General features: G+C 39.8%; 2 protein-coding genes across 4 annotated transcripts; one reads left to right on the forward strand and one right to left on the reverse strand.

Moving 5' to 3' along the window:
- The first annotated feature begins 462 nt into the window (after positions 1-462).
- Positions 463-21,270, forward strand: PTGFR (prostaglandin F receptor). Of its 3 annotated transcripts, none has more exons than XM_039556445.1 (3): positions 463-821; positions 2,222-3,069; positions 19,073-19,558. In XM_039556445.1, the coding sequence occupies exons 2-3, from the start codon at positions 2,281-2,283 to the stop codon at positions 19,376-19,378; spliced, it is 1,095 nt and encodes a 364-aa protein (XP_039412379.1). In that variant the 5' UTR covers positions 463-821; positions 2,222-2,280; the 3' UTR covers positions 19,379-19,558. The 3 variants fall into 3 exon arrangements, with proteins under 3 accessions (XP_039412379.1, XP_039412378.1, XP_039412380.1); XM_039556444.1 differs by lacking the exon at positions 463-821 and adding an exon at positions 999-1,111 and having other exon boundaries at positions 19,073-21,270; XM_039556446.1 differs by lacking the exon at positions 463-821 and adding an exon at positions 999-1,111 and having other exon boundaries at positions 2,222-2,748; positions 19,073-21,270.
- On the reverse strand, positions 495-2,194 carry LOC120410386 (translation initiation factor IF-2-like). The gene is made up of 2 exons (XM_039556082.1): positions 2,190-2,194; positions 495-1,464 (listed from the first exon to the last, which is right to left on the reverse strand). The coding sequence occupies exons 1-2, from the start codon at positions 2,192-2,194 to the stop codon at positions 495-497; spliced, it is 975 nt and encodes a 324-aa protein (XP_039412016.1).
- Positions 21,271-24,756: the final 3,486 nt, after the last annotated feature.

Raw genomic sequence — 24,756 nt, forward strand, 5'->3', positions numbered from 1 at the left:
GAATTTTAATTTTTAAGTAATTGTCTTGTGGTGCCAGGAGTAGTACAGGTCAAGGCTGTATGTCAATGAAAACAAGTTTAAGATCTTCATCACTGTAGCCCATGAAAAATTCCATAATATTTTACAGTTTTGTTTTATAATTTGATGTTGATTTTATATTTTGGCTTATTTCTATTGTAAGAGTTATTAATAAAAGTTCCCATTCAGGCCCGTTTGGCAGTCCTGGACATTGATGGATGAAAGAACTTAAAAGTCATCTATATAACTTCAAGTTGTAACGGCTTGAGTGCATAATGGGAAAAAAAGAACCTTTGAATATCCGGACTTATCTGTTATATCATTAATGCCTCATCTGGATGTGTTCTCACTGTATTTCTTCAGTGGAGAAATGCTCCAAGTAGAGCACTATTAGCTCTGCTTGACCAGGGAGGTAGGTGCAAGGGGCTGTGTGTCTAATGATGTGCCCAGCTGCATCCCTGACAGTTTTCCTGGGGCTACCCCTTCCCGAGCTCCCTGCGTTCTGCAGAAGTGCGTAGTTGGGAAGAAGCACGTGGGAAGTGAAGAAGAGGTGAAGCTGTGGCTGAGGACAGATGTGGCCTCTTGGCTGCAGCCTGGTGGACACGAACTCGCCCTGCCTGGGTGGGATGGCCCTGTCGCCCGTCGCTGTGATGTGATGGGACACGGCAGCCTGGCTCTCCTTTCCGGAGACACCGCCGCACCCCGGCAGAGCCGGGCAGCCGCTCCGCGCTCCCGCAGCGCTCCTGCTCCCACGGGGGTAAAGCCGAGCGCAGGGGCTGCGCCTCCCGGGACAGCGGGGCGAGGTGAGCGTGCCCGGGGCGTCGGAACCGCGGCCCTGGCGGCGACACGGGCGGGCAGCGCCGCTGCCCGGGTCCCGGGACGGAGCCGGACCGCGTGCCGGGGGCGGCGGGCGGGGAGGGCGGACGGGAGGCCGGGTGGGAAGGCGGAGGGAGGGCGGGCGCGGGCGGTGCCGGCGGGAGTGGGGCTCGGCAGCGGTGGCGGCCGGCGGAGCTCCGCGCTGCGCCTCTCTCCGGCCCCGCGGGGCGAAGCGGACGGGAGCGGCGGCGGGGCCGGGACGGACACCGAGACCGGGGTAGGGAAGGAGCGGTGGCGCGGTGGGGCTGGTCCGGGCCGGTGCGGAGCGTGGCACTTGTGCCCGGCGAGCCGGGCTCGCCCCGCCCCCGGCGGGGGCAGCGCTTAAGGGCGAGCGGGGCGCTGCTCCCCCGGCACCGGGGCTGCTCACCTGCGTGTGCCCGCCTGTCTGTGCCCGCCTGTCTGTGCCCGCCTGTCTGTGCCCGCGGAGCGCGGGGAGCCGCGCAGGGAGGTTGCGGTGCGCGGCTCCGTCTGAGGACGTCGCCGGCCGCGCTCCGTTGAGCACTCCCGAACGGTAGAGGTGCCTCTGGCTCCGGCGTGCCCCGTTCCCGATGTAGCTCAGGAACCGAGAGGCTTCAGCGGCCGTTCGTAATACGGCTTATTAACGCCTGCCTTTTTTTTTTTTTCCCTATCTTTTTCCCCCTTTTTTTCGTTTTCCTGCCTGGGAAGGTTTTGCTATTAGGAATGTCCTTGGAGTAGAGATGGGAGATAAGCTGTAAAGTAACTTGAGGAATTGGTTTCTGAATTATGGCACATCTAAAAACAAAGTTTGTGCTTCAGCGAGGGCGCTGGGAAGTTGAAGGCTTCAGTGCTGGTTAGGTTAAAGCTTTGAAACATGAAGTTGTGGGAGAAGAATTGTTTAGAAGATGCTAAGACATTGTTTTGAGAATAAATGTTTTAAAATGGAGTGTGATTATGATCTCTAAATGCTTCAGTTTCAGTATTTCCCTTTTCACTGTAGATGGGCTGGCTAAATACTGTCATTCTAGGAGTTTGTTACAAAAACGTTTAGCGTAGTTTAACCACCAGAATTGTTTGTATTGTTTCTGTTACTATATGTACATAACCATTATGTATTTTATACATAATTTTGTATATATTATCCATGCAGAGACTCTAAATTTCCTGTAGGCTACGTTTGCATTGTGTAATGCATGCAGATAATTGTTTTACCCTTTGAGTGATGGGCTTAAAATGTGATGCCATATCATATCACTCAGAAGACCAGAAATTAGATTTATACTAATATTGTGGAATTTCTGCTTCAAATGCCATTTGAACAGTGGTATGTCTTTTACAGCATTGTGTATATTTGTTTTTAATATTGCAGATGCCTTTTGACTGCAAGACTGCTGAAATGCTTTGAGGGCTGCGTCTCCTTTCCTAATCATGAACAGTTCAAAATCACAAGGGCTGGCTGGATTTGGAGTCTTGAAAAACACAACGTGCCACACGGAGAAAAAGATTTCAGTTTTCTTTTCAATAATCTTCATGACAGTGGGAATTTTGTCCAACAGTCTTGCAATAGTAATTCTCATGAAGGCATACCAGAGATTCAGACAGAAATCAAAAGCTTCCTTTTTGCTCCTTGCCAGTGGTTTGGTTGTCACAGATCTCTTTGGTCACCTCATCAATGGAGCCATTGCAGTGTTTGTGTATGCATCAGATAAAGACTGGATTCGATTTAACCAGTCCAACATTCTTTGCAGTGTTTTTGGCATCTGCATGGTTTTCTTTGGTTTGTGCCCGCTCTTCCTGGGCAGTGTGATGGCTGTTGAACGGTGCATTGGAGTCACTAAGCCAATATTTCACTCTACAAAAATGACTTCTAGACATGTGAAAATGATGTTGACTATGGTATGTCTGTTTGCTGTTCTTATAGCTTTGCTGCCTATTCTTAGGTTTAGAGCCTACCAAATTCAAGCATCGAGGACCTGGTGCTTCTATAAAACAGAACATGTTGAGGACTGGGAAGACAGATTTTATCTCTTACTTTTTTCTTGCCTTGGGTTCCTGGCCCTTGCTATTTCATTCCTGTGCAATGCTGTCACAGGAATTACCCTCTTAAGAGTCAAATTTAAAAGTCAACAAAGACAAGGCAGATCTCATCATTTTGAAATGATCATTCAGCTCTTGGCTATAATGTGTGTTTCTTGCATTTGCTGGAGTCCATTCCTGGTAAGAGCCTAATGTGTTTGCCAATGTTTAATGCACATCACTGTATAAAAGTTATACTTTTTTATCTCCAGGTTTTAAAGCACTTAAACTGTGATAACAGCTCCACTCACTCAATAATAATAATTTTATAGCATATTGCCCATAATGTATGTACCTATGCATCTATAAAAACTGGTAGCTATTCTCCACTTCTGATCAATATTACATTATGCTAAATATATAGGGGTTGTGAGGATTGTAATTCCAATGCTGTAAAGCAGACAGTGGTAGCAGAATCATAGCTAGAATAATTCAGAACAAATATTGAGCTGTTCCAAAAATTCAGTGAATTTGGGAATTTAGGATTGGGAAGTCTTTTTACTCTGTACAGTGTAAATAATTTTTTTATTCATGGCAGTCTGATTGCTGTTATTTTAACAGTTTACTGCTATTTGTGAGCTGTGTTAGGGCAGTTAAGAACCTAAAAATCCTCCCCTCTATTAACAGGGTGTTAAGGGTTTTGCTTTAGAGTCGTGTTGAAAAGCAGTGGTTGGCCGTGGGTTGAAATCAACGTTGGGTTTAGACCTAAGCAAGCTGGGTTCGTAATGTGGACAGATGAGCAGCAGAGCTGCTGTGGGCAGGTGGTGTAGGACTGTCCCTGCTGTGACTCCCAGAAGGTCAGTGCCACTGCTGTTAGCACGTGCTCTGTCAGTGAGCAGGATCAAAGGAAGTGGGATTGTGATATGGGAAAGAATTTAACAGATCCTACTGTATCATGGCATTATAAAGCTCATACTAGCTTTGTCTCCTTTTAGTGTTGTAAACGTGCCTGAAGAAATTTAGTTTTTTTGCTAGGGTCAGAGGGTTAAAATCACATTAGTTTCTTCCCTAGAAACAGGGTCCTGTAGTTTTCCAGTGTTAAAAATGAGGGGCAATTTTGGTTCGAGGTAACAAATACTGACATTTAAATCTGATATCTGTATTAGATACAGCTATATCTCATCTGCTCACTGCTTATGGTAGATTCTGAAGTTACCTGAGTTAGTTCTAGATTAGATACTGATACCAGCCTAGCTGCAGCAGTTTGGTATATCTGGCAGGTAGCATTTAATTAATCCAGTATCTCAGGCTTCATGGAGAAAGTCTGTATATAAATGTCTGCAATCACTGAAATGCACAAAAACTCTTTCACTTCTGTTCAAATCACAGAGAATTCTTCTAGTCTTGCTCTGCAGTGTAGTTTGAATTCATTTTGGCTTCTGTCCGTGTCCTGGCTGTAGTGTGTGGAGCATAAACCAAGTTGTCAGAGCAGCATAGCAAGTTTTGTAGGGAACTTCTTTACAGTTTAGACACCATCTGAAGTTTGGGGCAAGCCACAGAATGGTTTTCAAGAAAAGCATCTCAGGTGACGACTTTACTTTCCATGAAAAAGCAGCATTATTATCCTCTGGTGGCATTTATTTTGATTTAAAATAATTGTTCTTAAAAGTAGGGATTAATTTGGTTTTTATAAACCCTTGGGTGTCAGAAGAACTGTAAACTTTTTTAGTTCAACAGAGATACTTAATTTATTTAATGCATTAAGGAGCACTAAATTGCAACTACTATGGTTGTTCTTTCGGTGTTGATAATTTTGTTATACCATTCAATTTTAATATTGCTATATATTAAATATAGATAAAATTATAATTTTAGAAATCATGGCAATCTAGTGAAATCACAGCAGCGGTTTTGTTAAAGTATTTAACTTCATCTGAGTTGTAGTTGAAGATGAATTATTATTATAGAAGGAATTTTTTTCAGACCCTTTTTGGAGTTTGGTGTTTGCTTCAGCTTACAATACAGGCCAGTGAATGACTTCTTGCTTAATTTTGTACTTGGTATTTTTTGGGACTGTGTTGCAGAGGGGAGCTGGTAATCAAGGAATTCTGGTTCACGGGGTGGCAAATCTGCTGGTGCTCTCTGTCTGATCCAGGCTTGTGCTGCTTTGCCTCTTTTGAAATGAGATAAGGCAAACTTACACTGTAATCAGCCTGGTGCTATGGAAAGTAGTTCTGCAATATGGATAAATTTAGGTTAGAAAGGAAGAGTTAAAAAAAAAAAAAAAGTTGGTGTAAAGTGGGATTAAATTCTTGAGACAAAGTTTCAAGGAAGTGAACAATTACTGTTTTAGCCAGAGAGTTTCACTGGGAAATGGGATGGGGTCTTCTATTGGTATTTCCTTTCTCAGCTGTTATGATCATAGAGTTTATATCAGTTAATTTGCTGAGTTATGTACCCATTCCTTGTTTTGATAGCAACAGAACATAAACAAAATTACAAGTGTGGCGTTAATTTAGCAAGATGTTTTGGCCTGCAGTTGAGTAAAGTCTTGTCAGGAATGTACTGCTCAAGTGCTACATTAAATTGATCCAGGGTTTATCAAATTGTATGCTTTATGATTAATTGCTGATTCAAACCTACTTGTCTGATGTATCTGAAAGGTCTCAGGGCTTTTAATTTGTGGAAAGAATGGTTTACATTCTATAATATAATCAGCATGTACCAAAATAAGTTCTTGACGTATGTATGAGCAGGTGTTCATCGGTGAAATTATCTGGAAAAGGACATAAATACATGCTTGTTCTGCAGTCATTTGCTTCTTTACTTTTTTTTCTCCAAGCTAAATCTAAAAGTCAGAATTTGAAGTCTAGACTTTGAATTGTGAGTTCTACTTATGTTCTCTATCCCAAAGAGTATACAGAACAAAATGTTTCGTGGGAGTCAATTGCCTCAAAGTAAACCAAAGCAATTAGAAACCAAACAAACTTCTGGAAGAGAAAGTGGAGGAAGGCAATGCGTTTTATACCACATGTGGTTTGCAGATACAAGAGTTTGGATTCATTTGTGTGATTCCCCATCTGATGGGGGGTTTACTTCGTTTATTCCCCATCTGTTTTCAATCTAGTCTGGTATGTCCATTGACATATGTGTATGGCTACCATAGTCTGTCCAATACTGTAATCCAACTGCAGATTCACTTCACTATTAGATTTTAAATTAATTTTATTTCTTTTCCAAGTGGAGTTAATATTCAGACATTGTCACTGTCCTGTGATAATATCACTTTCAGATGTCATTAAAGTCACAAGACCCTGGATTGTCCTTTATAGTGTCTGGTGTGGAACTGAGCTTGACTTCTGCATCTGCTCAGTGGTAGTGAAGTTGTTTTGATGCCTATTTATATATGTGTTTAAATGTATATATAACTAACACTTAATATTATAAATAATAATATATATTATTGTAATCAATAACCACCTCTGTCTTAAGATTCCTGAAGGTATGGGGTGTTTTTCAAAAGCAGAGCCCATGGCATGGCTCTTGTAGAGCTCTGCCTGGAGCTCTTGGACAGGGAACTCCTTCTGATTTCTTTTTTTGCCTTTTGATTTTTTCCCCAAAGCTCCATCTCATCTGTTTTTGGAAAATAAGCAGCTTTTTCAACTTTTCTGCCACTGTGAGAGAATCTTTCCTTAATGAAGTATGGGAATGAGAGGTGCTCCCTGCTCCTTCCCTTAAGGGGGAACACTGATCTCCTTTTGAGGAGTTGAGAGCGAGAGAAAATTCACAAAAAACCCCAAACAAGTGAAATTCATGATTTTTATAATAATATATGTAGTCAATGAGTTGCAGAGGCACATTTGTTCTGATGGTTCAAATAATTTTGCTTTGTGATGGGTAATTCCAGGTAAATATGTTCTGAAGATAGTAACATCATCTTCTCTGTGTAGTTCTCATCCTTGCGAGAGCCTTAGCCCTTTGCTTAAGGGTATGTAAATTTTGCTGGATGAATTTGGTCCCCAGGGATTGGATTCCCAAAGCAAATACTTGGATGGGAGCATTTTGTGACAAGCACCTCTGATGAAATGCATTGTTATATAAAGCTGTTTCTTGGCTGTGACTTGACATCTGGCGTGTCATGAAACAGCTTGGTTTGGAGCTGTGTTTGTATGAGCAGATTCTGACATCGGTATGTCGTATTCTGTAGGACTCAAGGGATAAACCTCTTATAAAATTTGTTTTTTTGGAGTAGCAAAGAGAACTGCCTGTAACTATGGACAGGAGAGAGTTATTTCAGAGTGAATTTATTTACAGGAACAAATTATGATCTGGAAAAATTTCTAAACTTTTTCATGTGTGAAACACAGCCTGAGAAAAATACTTCTACATTCAAATTATTCTTGTTAAGATCTTTTTCCATGCAGTTAACTGATTAATTTCATTCCAGCTTTACCTCCCCTCTACTGCAGAAAATAGCCATTCCTGTTTTTTTTGGAAAGAGCTCTGTTTATTTCATATGAATAAATCAACTCTTACTCAGTTTTTTTTTTTTTTACTGCTTAGATTAATTTTTATCAGTCCCTTCTCATGTAATCTCTTCTCTTTCCAATTTGTTATGCTAATTGTGTCTCTCCGAACTTGCTCTGACTTTTTCTTGTCCTCAGATTGTCTCACGCAGTGAGGCTTGATGACTGCTTTTCCTGCACCTAGGGCTTGCAATTTACTGAATCACTTCAACTCAGAAGCTGCTGGTGCTGGTCTGAGTGGTCGTTTCAGAGAATGTGCTCTGGAACTGGTGAGAAGGGCAGTGATGTACTAACAGGGAGGCTTTTGTTGGAATACCCTTGCCCCATCCTACCCTAGTTGCTCCACCAGCTGTTTTGGGTGCAGAGACAGGCTCACGGTTGGTGTATGCTGAAGGAGGTCAGTTTGTTGCAGGTTTTTTTGAAGGAGGTCAGTTTGTTGCATGTTTTACACTAAGTAAGTTCTGGGCCACATCGTTGGGTACAGTATAAGGTAGTTTGATGTACAAGGCAATCCTCTGTGCATCTCATTTGAGTATTTTTGCATGTGTAGCCATGTACACACTTTGCCAGGAGTTCATATCTGTGTTACTCTTGAAGTCTCTCCCTCCATTCTTGTTTTCTGTCTTTAATAAGCTGGTAGGGTTCTGTTACACTACCTTATGCTTATATGTGTGATGGGCATCATGTATATGGGCTTGTTGCTTTATTAATGCTGTTTGTATGCCTTCATTGCTGGTTGTATTGTCCCTACAACAGAAGAGTTACTGAAAAATTTATCCCTTGTGCTCTTATGACTGGTGATTTCTCATAATCAGAAAGTGCAGCTGAGGAGAAGCAGGGAGATGTCCCAAGATGCAGGTCCATGCTCTGCCAGTGAGGACTCATCTCTCATGGGGGGCTGCTCGGCAGAAGCCTATTATTGTCTTACTCTTTGTTAGTCAAAGCTGCAGCCATCGTGAGCTTGTTTTGCCTGCACAGGCACAGTCAACAGGGAGAGTGATCTTTTCTTTTGAAATAGAATAAATTAGGCTTTCAGTTTCCAGTCCTGTGTTTCTGAAGAGTGAAGGAGGAGATACTCTTAAATATGTTCAGCTAACCTTGCAGCTTTGAATGCTGCTGTAAACTTTCAGTGGGAAAAATGACACTTACCTGTCCTTTTCAGAGCTCAGATTTTAAAGAAGATAATCAGTGATAATTCCTATGCTTGTGCTGGCTTTTGCCATTGAGTTCTTGCTAGAACGTTTGTCTGCTGACACCACACAAAGACAGGATGCACTGTCAGCAGAGTGGTTTGTGTTGGGTCTGGAACACCTCACACCCTGCCTGTGGTAGGGGAGGTGACCTGCGGCAAGTCTCCCATGGGAGAACTCCTTGGATGCTGTCTGTGCATATTTGAGGGTGGGTGCAAACCCATTTTAGGAGCCCACTTCTGTCACAATGATTTTAATAAATGAACCAGTTTCATGGGGAAAGGAAAAAAAGCTTTTTGCCAGCAGCAGGCCTGCTAGCTACACCTCTTTATCTCTAGTCTGAAGCATCAATACAGTGATAGTTATTGCTGACTGTAGGTAGCTATTTCTCTTCCAGACTTTGCTGTGTCAGAGGAGATCAGGAGTGTCAGTTTGAATGAATAAAATGCTCCCTAAATTCCTCTGAAAAGGAAAAATTCTCGTGTTTGATTGTCTTTTTGAGCTACATTAGAGAAAGAGCTCTCCCTCCTGTCACGGTCCTTTGATTGTTTGCTGAGTTTCTCAATACATCCATTAACTCTGCGCAAATTCAATTACTGTTCTTGCTTGAGTTTCTCCTAGTGTTTGATAACTCAAGGTTAAATTGCTGAAAGATTACTGTCATTGCTAATATTATGGCCCTAAAGTTATTTTAAAATACATAACTCATTTTATAGGTTAGGAGGAAAGAGAACACTCATTTTTGATTGAGGTTTATATTAGTCTCAGAAGTTAGTTAATTTGTTAGACAGAAGTTTCTTTCCAGCTTAGCTCCCCATGGAATAAGGTTTATTCAGCAGCTCAGACAATTTGAGTGTGCTTTTCTTTGTCCCCATGAAAATACTCCTGGAGAGAATTTGCACGTGTAACAGTTTAATACAATGCATTTAAAAGTCCAATCCACCTATTCAGATGTGTTTCTATGATACTAGAAACCTTTGGATTAGATGTTCATGCTTTTACTATTGGTTGTAGAGAACTTTCTTTTATTTAGTATTCTTAAGTGGCACAACTGCCTAATTCCACCAGGTTAGATGAGAAAAGGAATGAGATTAATTTTTGACTATACCTACTTAAAATGATACTGAATTTTAAAGGTACTGTTTTGGTGTTTAGAATTGGTCTGTTCCTATTTTCATCTTTTACAGTACATAGAGATCTTACAGGCCTTATCCTTTCTGAGAAATAGGAATCATTTTAACAAAAATGTTTATAAGTGTGGGCCAGGGCGTAGTTTATCATAGAGTACTTAGAAACTGTATATTAATCGTGGCTATATTTGTAATTCAAGTGTTTACCTCCCTCTCACAGAAGTCGGGGGGCTGAGATGCTCTTCCAACAGCACAGTGCTGGAGAAGAAATGGGCAGTGGTAGTGATACAAACCAGGGAAGGAAGGAGGGCTGAGATTGACATACTGCCCTTTACCAGAGGCTTACCAGAGGCTTTCGGGGAAGCATAAATATAGTTTTTGTTATCTGTGTTTACTTGTGCTGTTTGGAAAAATGTACGTAAAGCCTTTTTTGAAAATGCAGTGCTATCAGAATACAATAAGATTGTTTATTTTGGAGAGAAAAAGTAGGAAAGGTAGGTTTCCAGTCGTGTGAGAATGTGGCATTTTCAGAATAATGTGGTTCTGGTTTTCTTTCATAATTGTTTGCTTCTTGATTTTTAAATTTAGATGCTTTATACAGAATTAAACCATGAAGATCTATAAATTGAAACACAATATTTTGTTTCAAATGGATGCCAGTGACTTTCATAGAAATTTTTTTTCAATTTTGAAGTTGCCATCTCAAGAAATCAAATTCTAAAAACTTCACCGAAATAAATTTGCCATTCATAACCTTTCCTTGTTTATTTCACTTGGGTAGGTTTTTGGATTCTGTGTTTGATATTAAAAAGTAAGTCAGTTTGACATTCATTCTGTTGTTTGATATAAGAGAATTCTTCCTATTTCCTAGATATTACACTTATTCAGGCATTTCTTACTTGAAAATGTCATAACCATCTTTGGGAAATATCATACATGGCATAACCATTTTTGGATGGTTATTTTAGGAAAGCTGTCTTTCCTGACTATCTAAACACTTTAAATGGTAAAGTTGTTGCTGAAAAATCTCGGGGAGTAATACACTCACATGGAAAAACTCCAGAAAGTCCTTCATCCTCACCAGGTTTAATGACAGACATCAGGGTGTAATATACATTCATATATTCTGTGCGATAATTATTATGGTGTAATTCACAATTTGAGGTGTGGCATGGTGCTTTCTGGTGTAAGTTACTTGTCTCACTAGTGCTGTGGAATTTGTTAATGTCTGGGAGGAATTGCTGAGTTGCAGTTTGGGTTGCAAGCTCCCTGAGGACAGAGATTCCCTATGTGCCCAGTGCCCGGCAGTGCAGAGCACGGTCCCATCACAGGGAGCAGAACACTGCAGAAAGGGTTTACACCAGGGGTGACAGTGAAGTTGTAGTAATCGTGACTCAGTCTTTGGGATTCATTTTTGTATTGGATGAGGTGAAATAGAGGAATGGTGGAATGAACTTGAGCTGCTTTGTAGGTACTGTACCGTCTCCTCAAGGATTAATGTCCAGGCAGAGCAGGAGTGGAGAGCAGCTCCTAAGCTTGCTCTTAGCTCTTCTCTTCAGTCAGAGCCATGGGCTGAAGGGCAGGTTTGAGTGGCATGAGAGCTGTGCTTCTGCATGATTTCCCAAAGAAGGCTGAAAATTAACCTTTGCGTAAGGGATGTCCTGAACTGAGGTTTTTAAGATAGTTGGGCCTCAATACTAAACTCGCAGAAACAAAAGATTAATTGTCACTGGAGTATTGGAAGTTTATGACTGCTCTCCAGCTGGTTCCCCTCCTCCTGTGCTGGACCTTTGTGCTGCCCCTGAGGAGGTTTGGGGTCCTGAAGTTAAAGGAGTGGGGTAGGATGAAAAGGATGTAGTGAATCTGCTCAAGAGTGACCTCATGACCCATGTTACGGCTGACATCAGGGCATGAGTATGTGGGGAGGAAGATTCTTGCGCTGAGAAGGATGTGACCAGCTATATGCCCATCTGCTTCACTGCATGGGGAAAGTGAAGCAGAAAGGAGGTGAGGATCCCTGTAAGTGGTAGCAATTTGGTTTAGGATTTACAGGTCATTAGTGAATCGGTAATAAACTTGAATCCATGTTTTACCAGAAGTGTGCATTTACAGAAATAATGAGAAATAAATCACTTTTAAATGGAGACTTGATTTTTCTCTTCCATCCTCCTCCTGAAAGGTGGTTGAGCTGCAGGCCCTTTCAGTTTATTTGCCAACATAAAAGAGAAAAAGTAACTGCAAATTGTATATTCCAACTTGGTAGATACATTGCTAATTCATTAATCTTGATATTTCTGATCATAGCTGCTTAGTTTACTCCTCCAGAATGATACATAGAATAAGTCACTTTAACAAAGGTGATCTAAAAAGAATAATGTAAAAGCAATGCATCATATCTTTTTTTGCCTCCAGTCAGATTTTTCAAACACTGCAAATGAGGTAGCACCAAGTGATTAGGTGACTGTGACTCCAGTCCATCTTCAATAAGGACAGGATCACCAGGAGAGTTTTAAATAGAAATTAGGAAAACATATCTTCATTGAAAGGGTGATCAAGCATTGGAATAGGCTGCCCAGGGAAGTGCTGGAATCACCGTCCCTGGAAGTGTTCAAAAGGCATGTGGGTGTGGCACTTGGGCATATGGAAAAGGTTTAGTAGTGAGCATGGTGGTGCTGGGTTAATGGTTGGACTTGATGACCGTAGAGGTCTCTTCCAACCTTTTCAGCCTGTTTTATAGCTACGGACCTCTGCAGCTCCTCTTCCCCTCAGGCTGTCTGTATATTGTCTCTTTTTTTCTTCATTCAGACAGCTCTCTTCCTCCCCAGTATCAAGTGTTATTTGTGATTCTTCCTTTGGATATTTGTAGGGTATTAGTGAGAGAACTTCTGTTGTTCCTAAATAAATTAGAATATTTATTTAACCATTAAAAATGTGATTTTTTTTTTTTTTCCAAATGGGTGTGAAAACCTGGAAAAGCAAAGCAACAATAGAGAAGTAATAGGTCATTTCCAGGGTTTGAAGCTTTACCCAACTGACCCTAATGGAAGAAGAAAAGAATCCCGAATACTTACAGTCCTTGCCTCCCTAAAGATGGTCCTTATTATACATATTAGAAATATTCTATTGTTTTCTGGTCCTTAAAATTGTCCTGTAAAGCTTCTCTAGCACTGCTGGTTAAAGAATATATGAATTTTATCTATAAAATTAATTATTTTGTGCAAGAGATTTTTTGTTATAGGCCTTGTTCTTAGGCAGGAATACATTCCTCACGCTGTGGAAACAGGCTTTCTTGTAACTTTAAAACATGTAGCTCAGGAAACAGGTTGTTTATTTGACTTTGGTATGGACACTATGTCTTTTCATTATGAAGTGAGTCATCTACTGTTTCCAATGCTAGAATCTTTTCTATCCATATCCACAATGCTTTCCTTTCAAATGAGTTATCAATTAAGCTGTGAGAGTAATGACATTGGCATCTAGTTGAACTAAAGTATTTCTTACTTTGCTGGCAAGGAAAGGAAATAAAGAAAGAGGCTGACAATCCAAGATAGAAATATTTGGATTATTTAGGAGAAACAAAGAGGTGACCTGGAATGTTTTATTCAAGCCCAACAGGAATTTATGCTACTGCAAAACTGATGCAAAATAGGTAGTGTCTAAGGGGAAAGATGACAGAAAATAAAAACTTCACTTTCAGTTAATGTTTGCAAGTTCATGTGCACACACCCCCCACACCTCCCTGCTGGTAATAAAGTGAAGCAGGCTTGCTTCATAATTTCATTCCTGTAAACTTCAGTGAGAAATTCCCTGGTCACAGACTAAGCTGTGTCTGAGAAAGAAATATGAGAAAATATGTTTATTTGCTTTGCAAAAAAATGTGTTTTTCCTATTTTCTCTATACTTTTTGGACTTTCTACACCCCTGAGCACCTTTAGCTCAACAATACCTTCAAAATGTTTATGCAATTCCTTTTTAAGGGGGGAAAATAGTGAGCCAGTGGATCCACTCTTAATTTTTAGTGGCATTCTTATTTTATCACAGAAATACACGAGACAAAAGGAGACTCCCTTATTCTGCTGCTACTTCTCAAGGGCTGATCCTGCAAAATTTTACGTAAGGAATTATTACATGTGCCCTTAAAAGTACCCTCTGGACTTTAATGTGATGGAAAGCTGGCTCATGTATTTTGTTGTCTACAATTCCTTTTTAAATTGACTTTTTTTATAAAATTGCTATGTTCAGTTAAAATTTAATTGCTGAGCTAAGTGATCATCTGGTATATAAAAGTTGAAGATATAGTTAATGTTTTTGTTTTAGAAAGGGAAAGGAAAGCATTAGGGGAAAAACATGTTGCAGATCTAGAACATAAAAAGCATTATGTGGCATAAGTAGAACAGTGTGTGTACTAACATTTTGATGGCAGAAGTGGTGCACTGCATATTGTTCTTGGAAGCTCTTGTTTTTAAACTGACTTGCAGAATCACATAAAAAATAAAATGAAGCATACTCAACTTTGTTGCAACAATTGCTTGGCTTGTATACTGCAAGATCAATATAGCAATGGTAGAGGCAATTTGCTGTCAGTGTTTCTTTTTTATTAGCTCTACTTGGGAGATGTAAAATGGTACATAAAATGTGCAGATTATGCATTTTTATTTCTTTCTCCCGCTATTTTGCAAATTTATTTTCTTAAAGTCTATAGAGTACAACAAAGTGGCATCTTGTATGATCCCTTGCCTCTTAGACTGAAGCTGCTTTTTTGACACAAAAAGTGAAAGTTCCAAAAACTCTAGAAATTCAAAATAAGTGTATATTTTTTGTTTCCATGGTTTGGCATGTAATCAGTAAAGTTCTGCCTTGAAACCTCTGTGGTGTAGGAGAAGGGGATTTGCACCTCAGGGTTCAGCATAGGCAGTAGTGACAAAACATAAGTGTTCTGCAAATACTGAAAAATCCATGGGCTTTCTTCCATTAATGGAAATCCTCAGAACTAAAGGAAATCCAAAGGAAGAGGAAGAGGCTTGGGAGGGTCTGCAAGGTTCCCACAGGGAAATAGAGTCCAAAGGCTGAGCTGCAGAAGACAAGAATTTCCGATATTTGTCTACTCTGCCTTCCATGTCAATCTCTTGGTGACTGGTTTTTATCCAGTTTCCTGAAGTCAAGGATAGAACCTGGATTTAGAGCCTGTGGGGTGAAATGCATCAAAGTTGCATTTTTGTCTTTCTTCTTAACTAGCTCTAAAGTCTGCTTCTTGTTTTGACTGGCTGTCCTTGAGTACTAACAGGAATGTGAGTAAGCAGCAGAGCTTTTTAGCCTATTGGTTGTTCTTGTGTAGACCCAACTGGAAAGAAAATTAAATTAGTGCTGTTTATGTTTGGTGAGTGGTGTGAAGCCTTGGAGCAACTTTTTTGTTTATTGCACTGAGGTTTGTCCTGAAGGGAAATGGTAATTCTCTGATGCTGTCTGCTAGGTGCAAAATTGAAGAAGTCAACAATTTTAAATTGTTTTAAAAAATTTTCTGTCAGACTTTCTGGATCTTGCAAAATGAGCTTTGGCTTTAATGAAGCTTAAAATTGGACAAAAAGTCTGTAGAAGTTTAATGTATTGTGTCAAGTCCTTTCTTGACACAAATTTGATTTCTCTCTATCTATTTTTAGGGACACGGAATTCTCTGGTCTTTTCTTAAACCAGTAAGGACTAGTAGGAGTCAGAGTAACTTTATATCTTACAAACAGGTACCCTTGGTTTAAAATGGCTTTTACAGTTATCCTTTTGTAGTACCTTTTCTAAAGAAAGTTTGAATTGTCATAGTTACATCATGTGATACTTTTTCTTTTTTTGCAAACCAGGGAGACATACTACAGCTGTCTTCATATAAACAGTGTATAAATCAGCAAAGTGCTACTTGGATTCTTACATTTCTAGATAAGTTAGAAAATGTCATGAGTTACGTTTTTTATTTACCAGCTGGGGATTAATTTTTTGAGTCACACTGCTGAATCTGCATGAATATTAACTTCAGTTGTGGAGATCAAAGATGGTTAGATATGATGCAATGGTGCTGCCTCCTGCCCACTTGTGTGTTGCTGGCTACAGAGAACAGAATTCCTTTGTCCTACCTGCCTGCTGGGCCTACAGGGAATGGAAAAAAGTGTTTGAGTTGGTTTCCTGACTTTGAACCAATTATTGACCACTAATACTCAAATAAGAAGAAAAGAAATGTTCTTTTTGTGCCTGTCGAGGTGGTCCCGCTCTCAAAAGTCCACTTGGCACTGCACCAAGTTCTGGTGGCAATTTCTGAGCTGATGACTTGAACCATTTCAGTGACGCGAATTTCTCACACCCAGGGAGCAAATACAGACTGTCTGCATGCATTGCTTCAATGAAATCCTTTATTTAACAGCTGCTAGTGTATTAGTCCTTTTAAGAATTTATGGTTTCAAACTGATTTTGGAACAGTATTTTAAGAATTTAAATTTAAATAGAACAAATTGACTATGAAAATGTGATAGAAATAATAATTTATTCCATTCCACCCCTCTTCCACTGAAGTTTAGGTCTTGTTCTGGGAATCAGCAGATGATTTTAGAAAGGCTCCAGGACACAGTCTCCTCATTGCAGTGTTGGTGCAGTTGATTCAGTTGCTTGCAGTTTTCTTCCAAGATTTTTCAGAAAATGTGAAGGCCCCCAGGGCAGGGCAGTCCCTTTGGAGGAGTGAGAAACTCTCTCACTTCATACTCAAAGTGATGGCAACATGTTCTGCTGCTCTGCCACAAGTATTTTAGGATAAAAATGCTCATGCTGAGGGCTGCAATGAGATTCTCAGTCTTTCTGTATGGAAATCTCGGCCTCTCAGAACTTCAAAAAGCTGGATATTATTTTATATTACTTTTTGAGATACAAGAAAGAAAATATTTTTTAATTTCTGCGTAATACTCCCAAATAATGTAAGTAATATGGTTAGGAAAATCTTATTTTATAAAACAAAATTTGTAGATAATTAGATTTTATCTTATTATTTCAAATCCAGGGACCCACAGCTGAATTGCTTAAACATGTGACTGTGTATATAAGCTCTACTTGCTCTGCCTGAGTTCAGATGTATTATTTTTTGCATGTCCGATGTTCAGAAGAGGCAACTGAAATGTTCTGGATGAAGCTTCTCCCCCAAGTGTCAGAATCCATAAATTATGTATCAGTTTTCCTTGTTGTCCTGATTTACTTCATGCAAATCTGTAATCAAAGCAGAGGTATGTTTATGTTGAACAGCAAATGAATAGATTCACTTAGAGGTGATTGCTTCTAAATGCAAGGGAATCTCACAAGTGTTCTAGGTAACATGAGAAAATAAGTTTTACAAAATCTGGATAGAGCTACTTATTAGCAACATCTACTGCTTGTTTTTCTGGACATGACATTGCGTTGGATTTGGCATTTATTAACTCCAGAGAATGTGAGAGAGGAACAACAAATGAATTTTTAAGTACATCAAGAGGTGGATTAGGAACCTGAATGTCTGTGTTAAGTCAAACATGCTGTATGGGATAAGGACATTGGTCTTGTGGGCGCTGTTGAGCTGTCATTTGTTGCCTAGTCCTATTTGCAGAGTAAGGAGTATTCTGTCTGAGTTTGCCTTGTGGTATTAGACCTCTAATAAATAAAATGTAGACTGTCCTGAAAAACATCCCATGCGAAGCCAAAGGAGCCGTTCAAGTTTGGGTGGGCTGCTGATGTCAGAGGAATGTGCCCGGTGGTTGTGGGGTGAAGAGCAGATTCAGGGAACTGGCTTGTGTTTGTGTTGGCTTGGTGCTCAGACATTCCTCCTCCTTTCCACACCAGTTCCCAGCTGTGCTCCTGCCAGCCCTACCAGCTTCCTTAGCAATGTTCCGAGGGGCTTCCTCTGCTGCTCCCATAGAAGCCATACAGAAACACTGGATCAAATACTTCGCCAAACAAGTTCAGTGTCCTTTTATACATTCACTTTGTGCCATTCAAGTTTATACTCAGATGTGGTGACCTGCAAGCTATAGGTAGGGTCTGGAAATACAGAGAAGCATTTAAAAAGGAGTGAAATAGGTTTGCTGGAATGCTGAGCTTTAGTTTTCTCTTCCTTCATTACTATTTTTTAGTTTTTCTGTTGAGTTTTTTTTTCAGTGCCTCTTTTTGAAACTATGACCCTGCACTTAGACAGACTGACCCTACCTCTCATTGCTCAATAAATCAGTGTACTCACAGCATCAGTTGTAAAATATCCCGTTTCTTAGTTAAATAACTGCAGCACTTTAAAGGCTTTGGAACTAAAAGCATTGCAGTGTTTCATCTTTCTACCAAAAAAGTCTTCATGTGGTTTTAACATTAATAACAGGGAGAGATAATTTACCATCTTCTGGCAGATTCCTGGCTTGGCAGATCAGGCTTTCTTCACACAGGAACTTAGGTTACAAACCCCCAGTGGCAGCCAGCCTGTAAAGGAGGTCTCTGCAAGGCAGGAGTCCCAGTGGCCTGAGTTTCACTGGGGCTGTGTCTCACAGCCCAGCTTGCTGCTCTGCAGAGCAGGGAGGCCAGAGCCACAGCTTGCTGGGCTGGTGTAGCCCTTGGGTATCCTCTGCCAGAAGCTGTCCTGCTGAGCCATTCTGGAATTCCACCATGTGGAATTATTGTCTCTGGTAGTGTTGTTGCTGGTGGAGGTCTGTCCATGTGCAGCACCTCCAGAGGTGAATGAAACCCTCTGCATCTCCATTGACAAGTGGAGGGGTATCAGTGGCTTTTGTCACCATGGCTTAAATTTTCTTTCAGACCTCTAAATTTTCTGGTGTCAATAAATTGTGTTCTGCTGCAGTGTAAAACATGAATCTTCTTGTTGAAATCAAGGTACTGTGTTCCTTATGCGGCCTTTAATTAGGAAAATGTGAAAAAATAAATAGCTTTTATAAAAAACGTGCTGACCTACAAGTGGATTCTGCCCTTGAGAAAATCCATTTCTGGAACAATATTGGCATGCTTTGTTAGATCAAATTCTGGATTAAATTTTTACTTGTTGCTCAGATCAATCCCTGGTTGCCATCCTCTGCTCAAAGTTCTGCAGAAGTAATTCAGCAGAGGCACATGTATGTCCTTTGTAAAACATTTTAGAGGATTTCTAGGGTGATAAATGTTATATGCCTGAAAGTATTTACATTGCAATTTGGGATGCACTGATGCTGTGAAGGTGTGAAGTTAGAGACAACATTGAAACAATTTCACTCATGCTCTCTTGGTATATTTTTTAATATATGGTTTTAAAATACGTGATTTTCAGATAATTTAAATGCTCTCGGTGTATTTTTTGATGCATAATTCTAAAATACTGCCTTTTCAGGTGACAATGGCCAGAATTGGGATTAACGAGGGTCGCTCAAAGGAGACCTGTGAGACGATACTTTTTGCTCTCCGAATGGCCACGTGGAATCAGATTTTAGATCCCTGGGTGTACATTCTTCTCCGGAAGGCTGTTCTTAAAAACCTGTACAAGATCACAAGTGGATGTTGTGGTGTGCATGTCATAAACTTACACATGTGGGAACTCAGCTCCATCAAGAATTCTCTGAAGGTTGCAGCAATATCAGAGTCACCAGTAAGTTCCAAACAGATAAACCAACAGCCTCTCAGCTCTATGGGACAATAAAGTTTAGCTCAGTCTACGAAGAGATGATGGAGGCAACACTCCTACGTGGGCAGTACCTTAAAATGAGTTCCAAGGCTCAGTGGTTTGGCATTTGTTTTAAATTGTGAGTGGTTTGTTATTGTTGCTTACCAGTTTGATATTGCTGCTCCAAAAGATGCCCTTGAATGTTTTAATTCACTTCCAAAACTGGTAGTGGAATGTTAAATCATCTATATTTTTTCTCTTCCATGTGCTAAAGTGAAGAGGCCCCTTATAACACTCCCCACCAAGCCTTTCACCTTAACAGACTTGTACAAGTGCAAAAGTGATCTCCAGGGTGATTTTTGAAAGGGGTAGATTTTTTTCTGCCAGAGATACCCCCAAATCCTTTGCAGAGCCACTGTTTCCTAGAACAAAGTCAAGCATCCTTTCCATAAGGGTATTCTATACTTCTAGGCATTGAATTTACCAATAGTGTGTATGAAAGACACTTTGCTTATGCCCAATTTATTAAATGGTCCACTCTGCTTGGTTCATTGACTTGGCCTCTTAATTATTTACTGTTCCATGAATTTTTGGGAGAGCTGCAAACTTCATCAGTGTTAGTGTTCCTTTCAAATCACTGACAAAACCTGAGGTTCCCTGTGGGAACACAGAAGCAGAGAAGCTCAGCTGCCTTACAGTTATATTTTGAGATGTATTGGTGAGCTTTTAGTCCTTTCAACACATTTTGTTGAAACTAACAGGCATAAAGCAGTGGTTAGTCTGTGAAAATTGTAGTTTTCCCCTCCTTACCAAACTGAAGGATGATTCTGGAAGCGTTCCCCTAGTGCATGTACTGAAATACTCATGTGGTACATCGGTTTCATTTGTAAAAAGTCACATGTGTGTCGTGAAAATGTGTGTGACCAAATGAGCACCTCTGCAGGGAACTGCTCTGGGAGCAGGGTTTTGTTTGTGAAAGCAAGCTGGATGCTCAGGTTTTGCAGGGTCTGTGTCTGAAGAGCTGAGCGCATTCAATATATTTGAAAGTACCAGAAAATTTTTAGGACAGCTTCACACAGAAGTTCACACTTCACCTTTAATGCTGCTAAAAGAAGCTTTGGTTTTTGTGACTGTGTGCTGTTCAGAAGCCAAAAATGAGAGATACTGTTTTAAGATAGGTCTATGTTATTTTTACCTACTTAACTTTAAATAACTATATTAGTGAAGTGTTGGTATATTTGAACAAAGTAGTTAAAAACAGATTCACTAATAAGACAGTCTGAGGGACCAAAACTATTCACAAGGTACAAATTCATGTTGTATGTGAATATAGTTTATAAGTCAGCAAATGAAAACCCAAAAGGTTTAAGTATTTCTTTTTAAAAAATTTTTTTAAAGCTATTTCCTTTTTGTTTTAAAAAGGTTGAAAAATAAGTGGGTTAAATAACCCTGTAATGAAATGGCTTCATTTACCCTAAAGAATTTCTGTATGTGATTTTTTTTTTTCTCAGTCATAGGGCTGATAAACTGTGGAGAGATTTGATGTTAGTGTAAGTTCTGCACGATTGCTTCACGTGAGTTCTGCTGAAATCTGGAAGCATTCAGTCAGTGCTCAACTTGGCTTTTGATTTCGTAGAATGCGATGTCAGTGTATCTGTTGACATAAATTATTTGTTCCTTATGGCAGATTGTTGTTTTAGCAGCTGAAAAATAATGTTGGTCCATAAGTTGTTGAGATATTTGATCGGTGAAGAAAGCTTGAAAATGTTCCATTTTGTTATGTGAATAAATGTAGCTTGTGTAGTTCATTCTGGTTGGTTTGTAAAACAACAAAGCAAAGTTTATGTGTATATGTGATTTCTTATATTTTGTGTACTAATACACATTGAATGTAAATTGCAAAGCCTCATTAAAGTTATCAAACTGTATGCTGTTATGGTGTTTTTGTGTAACAAAAAAGATCCCAAGTTATTAAAAATAATCCTTATGACAAAAAACCTCACACTTGATTACAGCCAACCACTAACATTTCCACATGTGCTATCAGTTGTGAAGGCAGAGAGGAGGCCAGGGAGAATTCAGATAAGAGGTACCAGTGTTTGTACACAGCTCTCACACGAGCAGCTCAGGGCAGTTGGTGGTCTGAGGCAGACAAGGTCACGTTCTGATGACCCATGCTTAGAAAATGCAAATAAAAGCAGAACTGAGGCAGTTTAGTGCTTGGGATGAAAGTATTTTTATCCAAATATCTGCCTGTGTTTCACATATACTATGAATCCTGAAAAAAATGTGAGTTTTGCTGATAATATTTTGCCTTTCTCAGTGATGTGAGAACCTGCAGAGGCAGCTCAGGATACAATCACCCAAGGACCTGTTACCACTGAAAGTGATTGGATTATCATTTCATTTCATCTCACAGGAGAGCCAGCAATGTGCTGTGTTGTATGATTAGCAAGTTATATGTTTTATGGAATATGAGATTATTAAAAAAACAGTGGGATGGCTTCACATTAGGATCTGAGTATTGGCCAGACAGGGAGCAAAGGACAGGCTGCTCAGTGATGTGCTGATGATCTCCTTAGAGGGTGGCTAACGATGTGAGCAGTCATGAGCTGCCGATTTACTGCTGGCAATAATTAGTGCCTCCAGAGCACGCCAGGGCAATAAGTGCTCTGGTGGGACGAAAGTGAATCTCATTTCTGACTAATGACTGAGGAAATCCTCAGGGTGGGAGAATATTTTAATCTAATTGGGATTTTAAGCAACGGCAAGCTATATAAGGAGGCACGTTATCCTAAAATGAGGTCCTGGCCTGGCCTGAATCAGCCTGCTGAAGGAAAGAAATCATCAGTAACCAGTTGCTCATCACTGGTTATGCTCATCACTATTATGCAAATACCTGTAGTTTGTAACCTGGATACAAAGATGGAGAACAAGGTTCAAGATCTTTTAGATGTGATTATTGAGACAAAGGGTCCACCTTGTGTGTTTATTTTCAGATATCTGTATATTAAGTGTTTTTATTAGTTTAGTCTGATGCATTAGCAACAATTTCAGGAAGAGCAATATGTACCAGTTCTGTAGCCATGGTGATACTTCAGGACAAGATGTTGGGACCTTTCAGATGTGCCTTATCTGCCAATGCACTGCTCCAGGATGTTCCAGGTAACACAGCACTTCACTGAGTAATGGCATAGATTGGAATGAGATTTGATTTTCTTGGGAAAAGTGCTCAAATGCCAAGGGAATTTACAATGCCCATGGTGACTTTTATTGCTTCCTTGAAAAACCCCAGATGCTTTTCAATTTTAACTTCTGCAATCTGCCACCATTAAAAATGGCAAAACTGGTCTTTCATTCCAGCAAACAATGACTTTCTGTTAAGGGTTCGTGCATTATATTGATGGAAGTATTTACTCCTTGAACAGACAATGTTTTCCTGCTGAATGTCAGTTAATTTTGGTACTAGGAAATTTTAAAATACTAATAGTGTAATGCTGTTTCAAAAGTGAGATAAAAGAGGGGCTGTTTAAAATGCATTTTGTGTTCTTGAGATAACCCCAAATTTACTGCTATGGTGAGGAATAGCTGCAAGGAAAAAAAACCCATCATGAGTTCCAGTACTCCTTGGCCATCAGCTCGTATTGAGGGTGTATCGCAGGTGGAAAATGTTGCCCATTGGTGCTGTGTTGATTGGCTCAGTAGCAACATGCTTTGTATTCTCATAAAAACGACTTTTTAAGGGTGTTTTGCTCCTTACCAGTGGCTGCAGCAGTGTGGGGATTGGTGGTGACAGGTGTTGTGTGTCACACAGCTTCTTGTCTTGGACACTGGAGCTGGGCAAACAACATGTAAAATATCATATTTGATTGTCTGCATGGAACAGCCACTATCACAGCTTGCTTTCTGGTGACCATTAATACATCCACATGGATAATTTGGAGGCAGACATTTTTATGTTCTAAACAGAACAATTCAGACTATCAAGTAAACTGCTCTCTCTACACCAAAATGTTTGCTGTTATTTTTACTCAGTTGTTTTGGGACCCCATGCCCTTGGTGGGAAGAGGTCAGGCTAGTGAGCAGGACCTACACTTGCTTATCATTAGAGATCCTTAAATGTAACTCACAGATTCTTTAGCTCGTACTTTCTTTAGGCTTTCCAAGCTTTCCTGGTTATTTAATTAGCTCTCAATTTTTTATGGTGAAGGCTGAAAGGCAATGACAGTTGCAGGTCTTTATTGTCTGTTATTGGCTTGTCTTTGGTAAGTAGTAATCCGTACTTTTTCTGGTTTCCAGTTCACTTTAATAGTGTCTGGGAAATCAAAACAGAACCTTTTGTAGCTGGTGCTCTGCTTTTATGCAGATGGATGCAATACACATATGTGGTCTACAGTTTCTGGTTCAAGTGTCTTGAATGCTACCTCTGAGTACAAAGTTTGTTAGTTTTTTTTAGTTTCTTTCGTTCCCTTAAGGGATGCCATAGGAAAAAGTTCCATCCAGCTCTGGAGAAAGGCAGAAGTGATTTATGTTTAGAAGAGGTAGGCAGTGCAATCGAGGAATAGATCTGCTGGCGGAAACAGGGACTTGAGCAGAGAGCCTGAAAATTGTGCAAGCCCTAAACCATTAGGTTCTTACTCAGTACAATTTATTCATAAGACACAGAAAACAAACAGACATAATATTTGCAGCAAGTTACAGGAAGAATTAATAACACAAAAATGCCAAAGGTCGAGTCAATCACAACTGTTTGCTGTAATAGATCTGACCCTCCTTGTGTGGGGGAAAGGCTTCCTGTAAACATTTCAGCAACTCCAAGAAAACTTTAAGTAAACTTTAAGAAAAACCCTATTTACTTCACTTGTCCCTTTCTACTGCCTCCTGTAAATAAATTGACATCTGAAGTGATTGGACAATGGCTAGATATTAAAAATATAATTTCAAATGCAATTTAAAAAACTGTTTATAATTAGGGTAAGTTAAAGAGTGACATAGATATACGAAAGACTTGGTTTCTTAGCAACACATTCATGGAGGCTTTAAAAAAAAGTCCTGTGGTTGCAGGAATATAAACATGTATCTATCTAGCTGTTTAATTTCAGCACCATGGTTGCAAAATAAATACTTTCTACAGAAGTTTATGAAAATTAATCCATTTCAATTTTTTTTAAAAAACCAACATACTTTCAGTAGGAGGTTGACAAGTTAAAATACTTGAGGCAAAAAATTGTTACAGTAAAACATCTCTACAAAGCAGCTATCCTTCCCAGCAGAAGTTTATGTGTGTGTATTTACTTTCTTCTAAAGGCAGCAGCAGAAAAATACTTTAAATTCTGTTGTAAATTATAAATAAGATATTTATCATCTGAAACAATTTCTTAATTGGATTGCATCTTTCAGTCCTATTTTTGCTT

This window comes from Corvus cornix, chromosome 8 (assembly GCF_000738735.6).
Source record: "Corvus cornix cornix isolate S_Up_H32 chromosome 8, ASM73873v5, whole genome shotgun sequence".
NCBI lineage: Eukaryota > Metazoa > Chordata > Aves > Passeriformes > Corvidae > Corvus > Corvus cornix.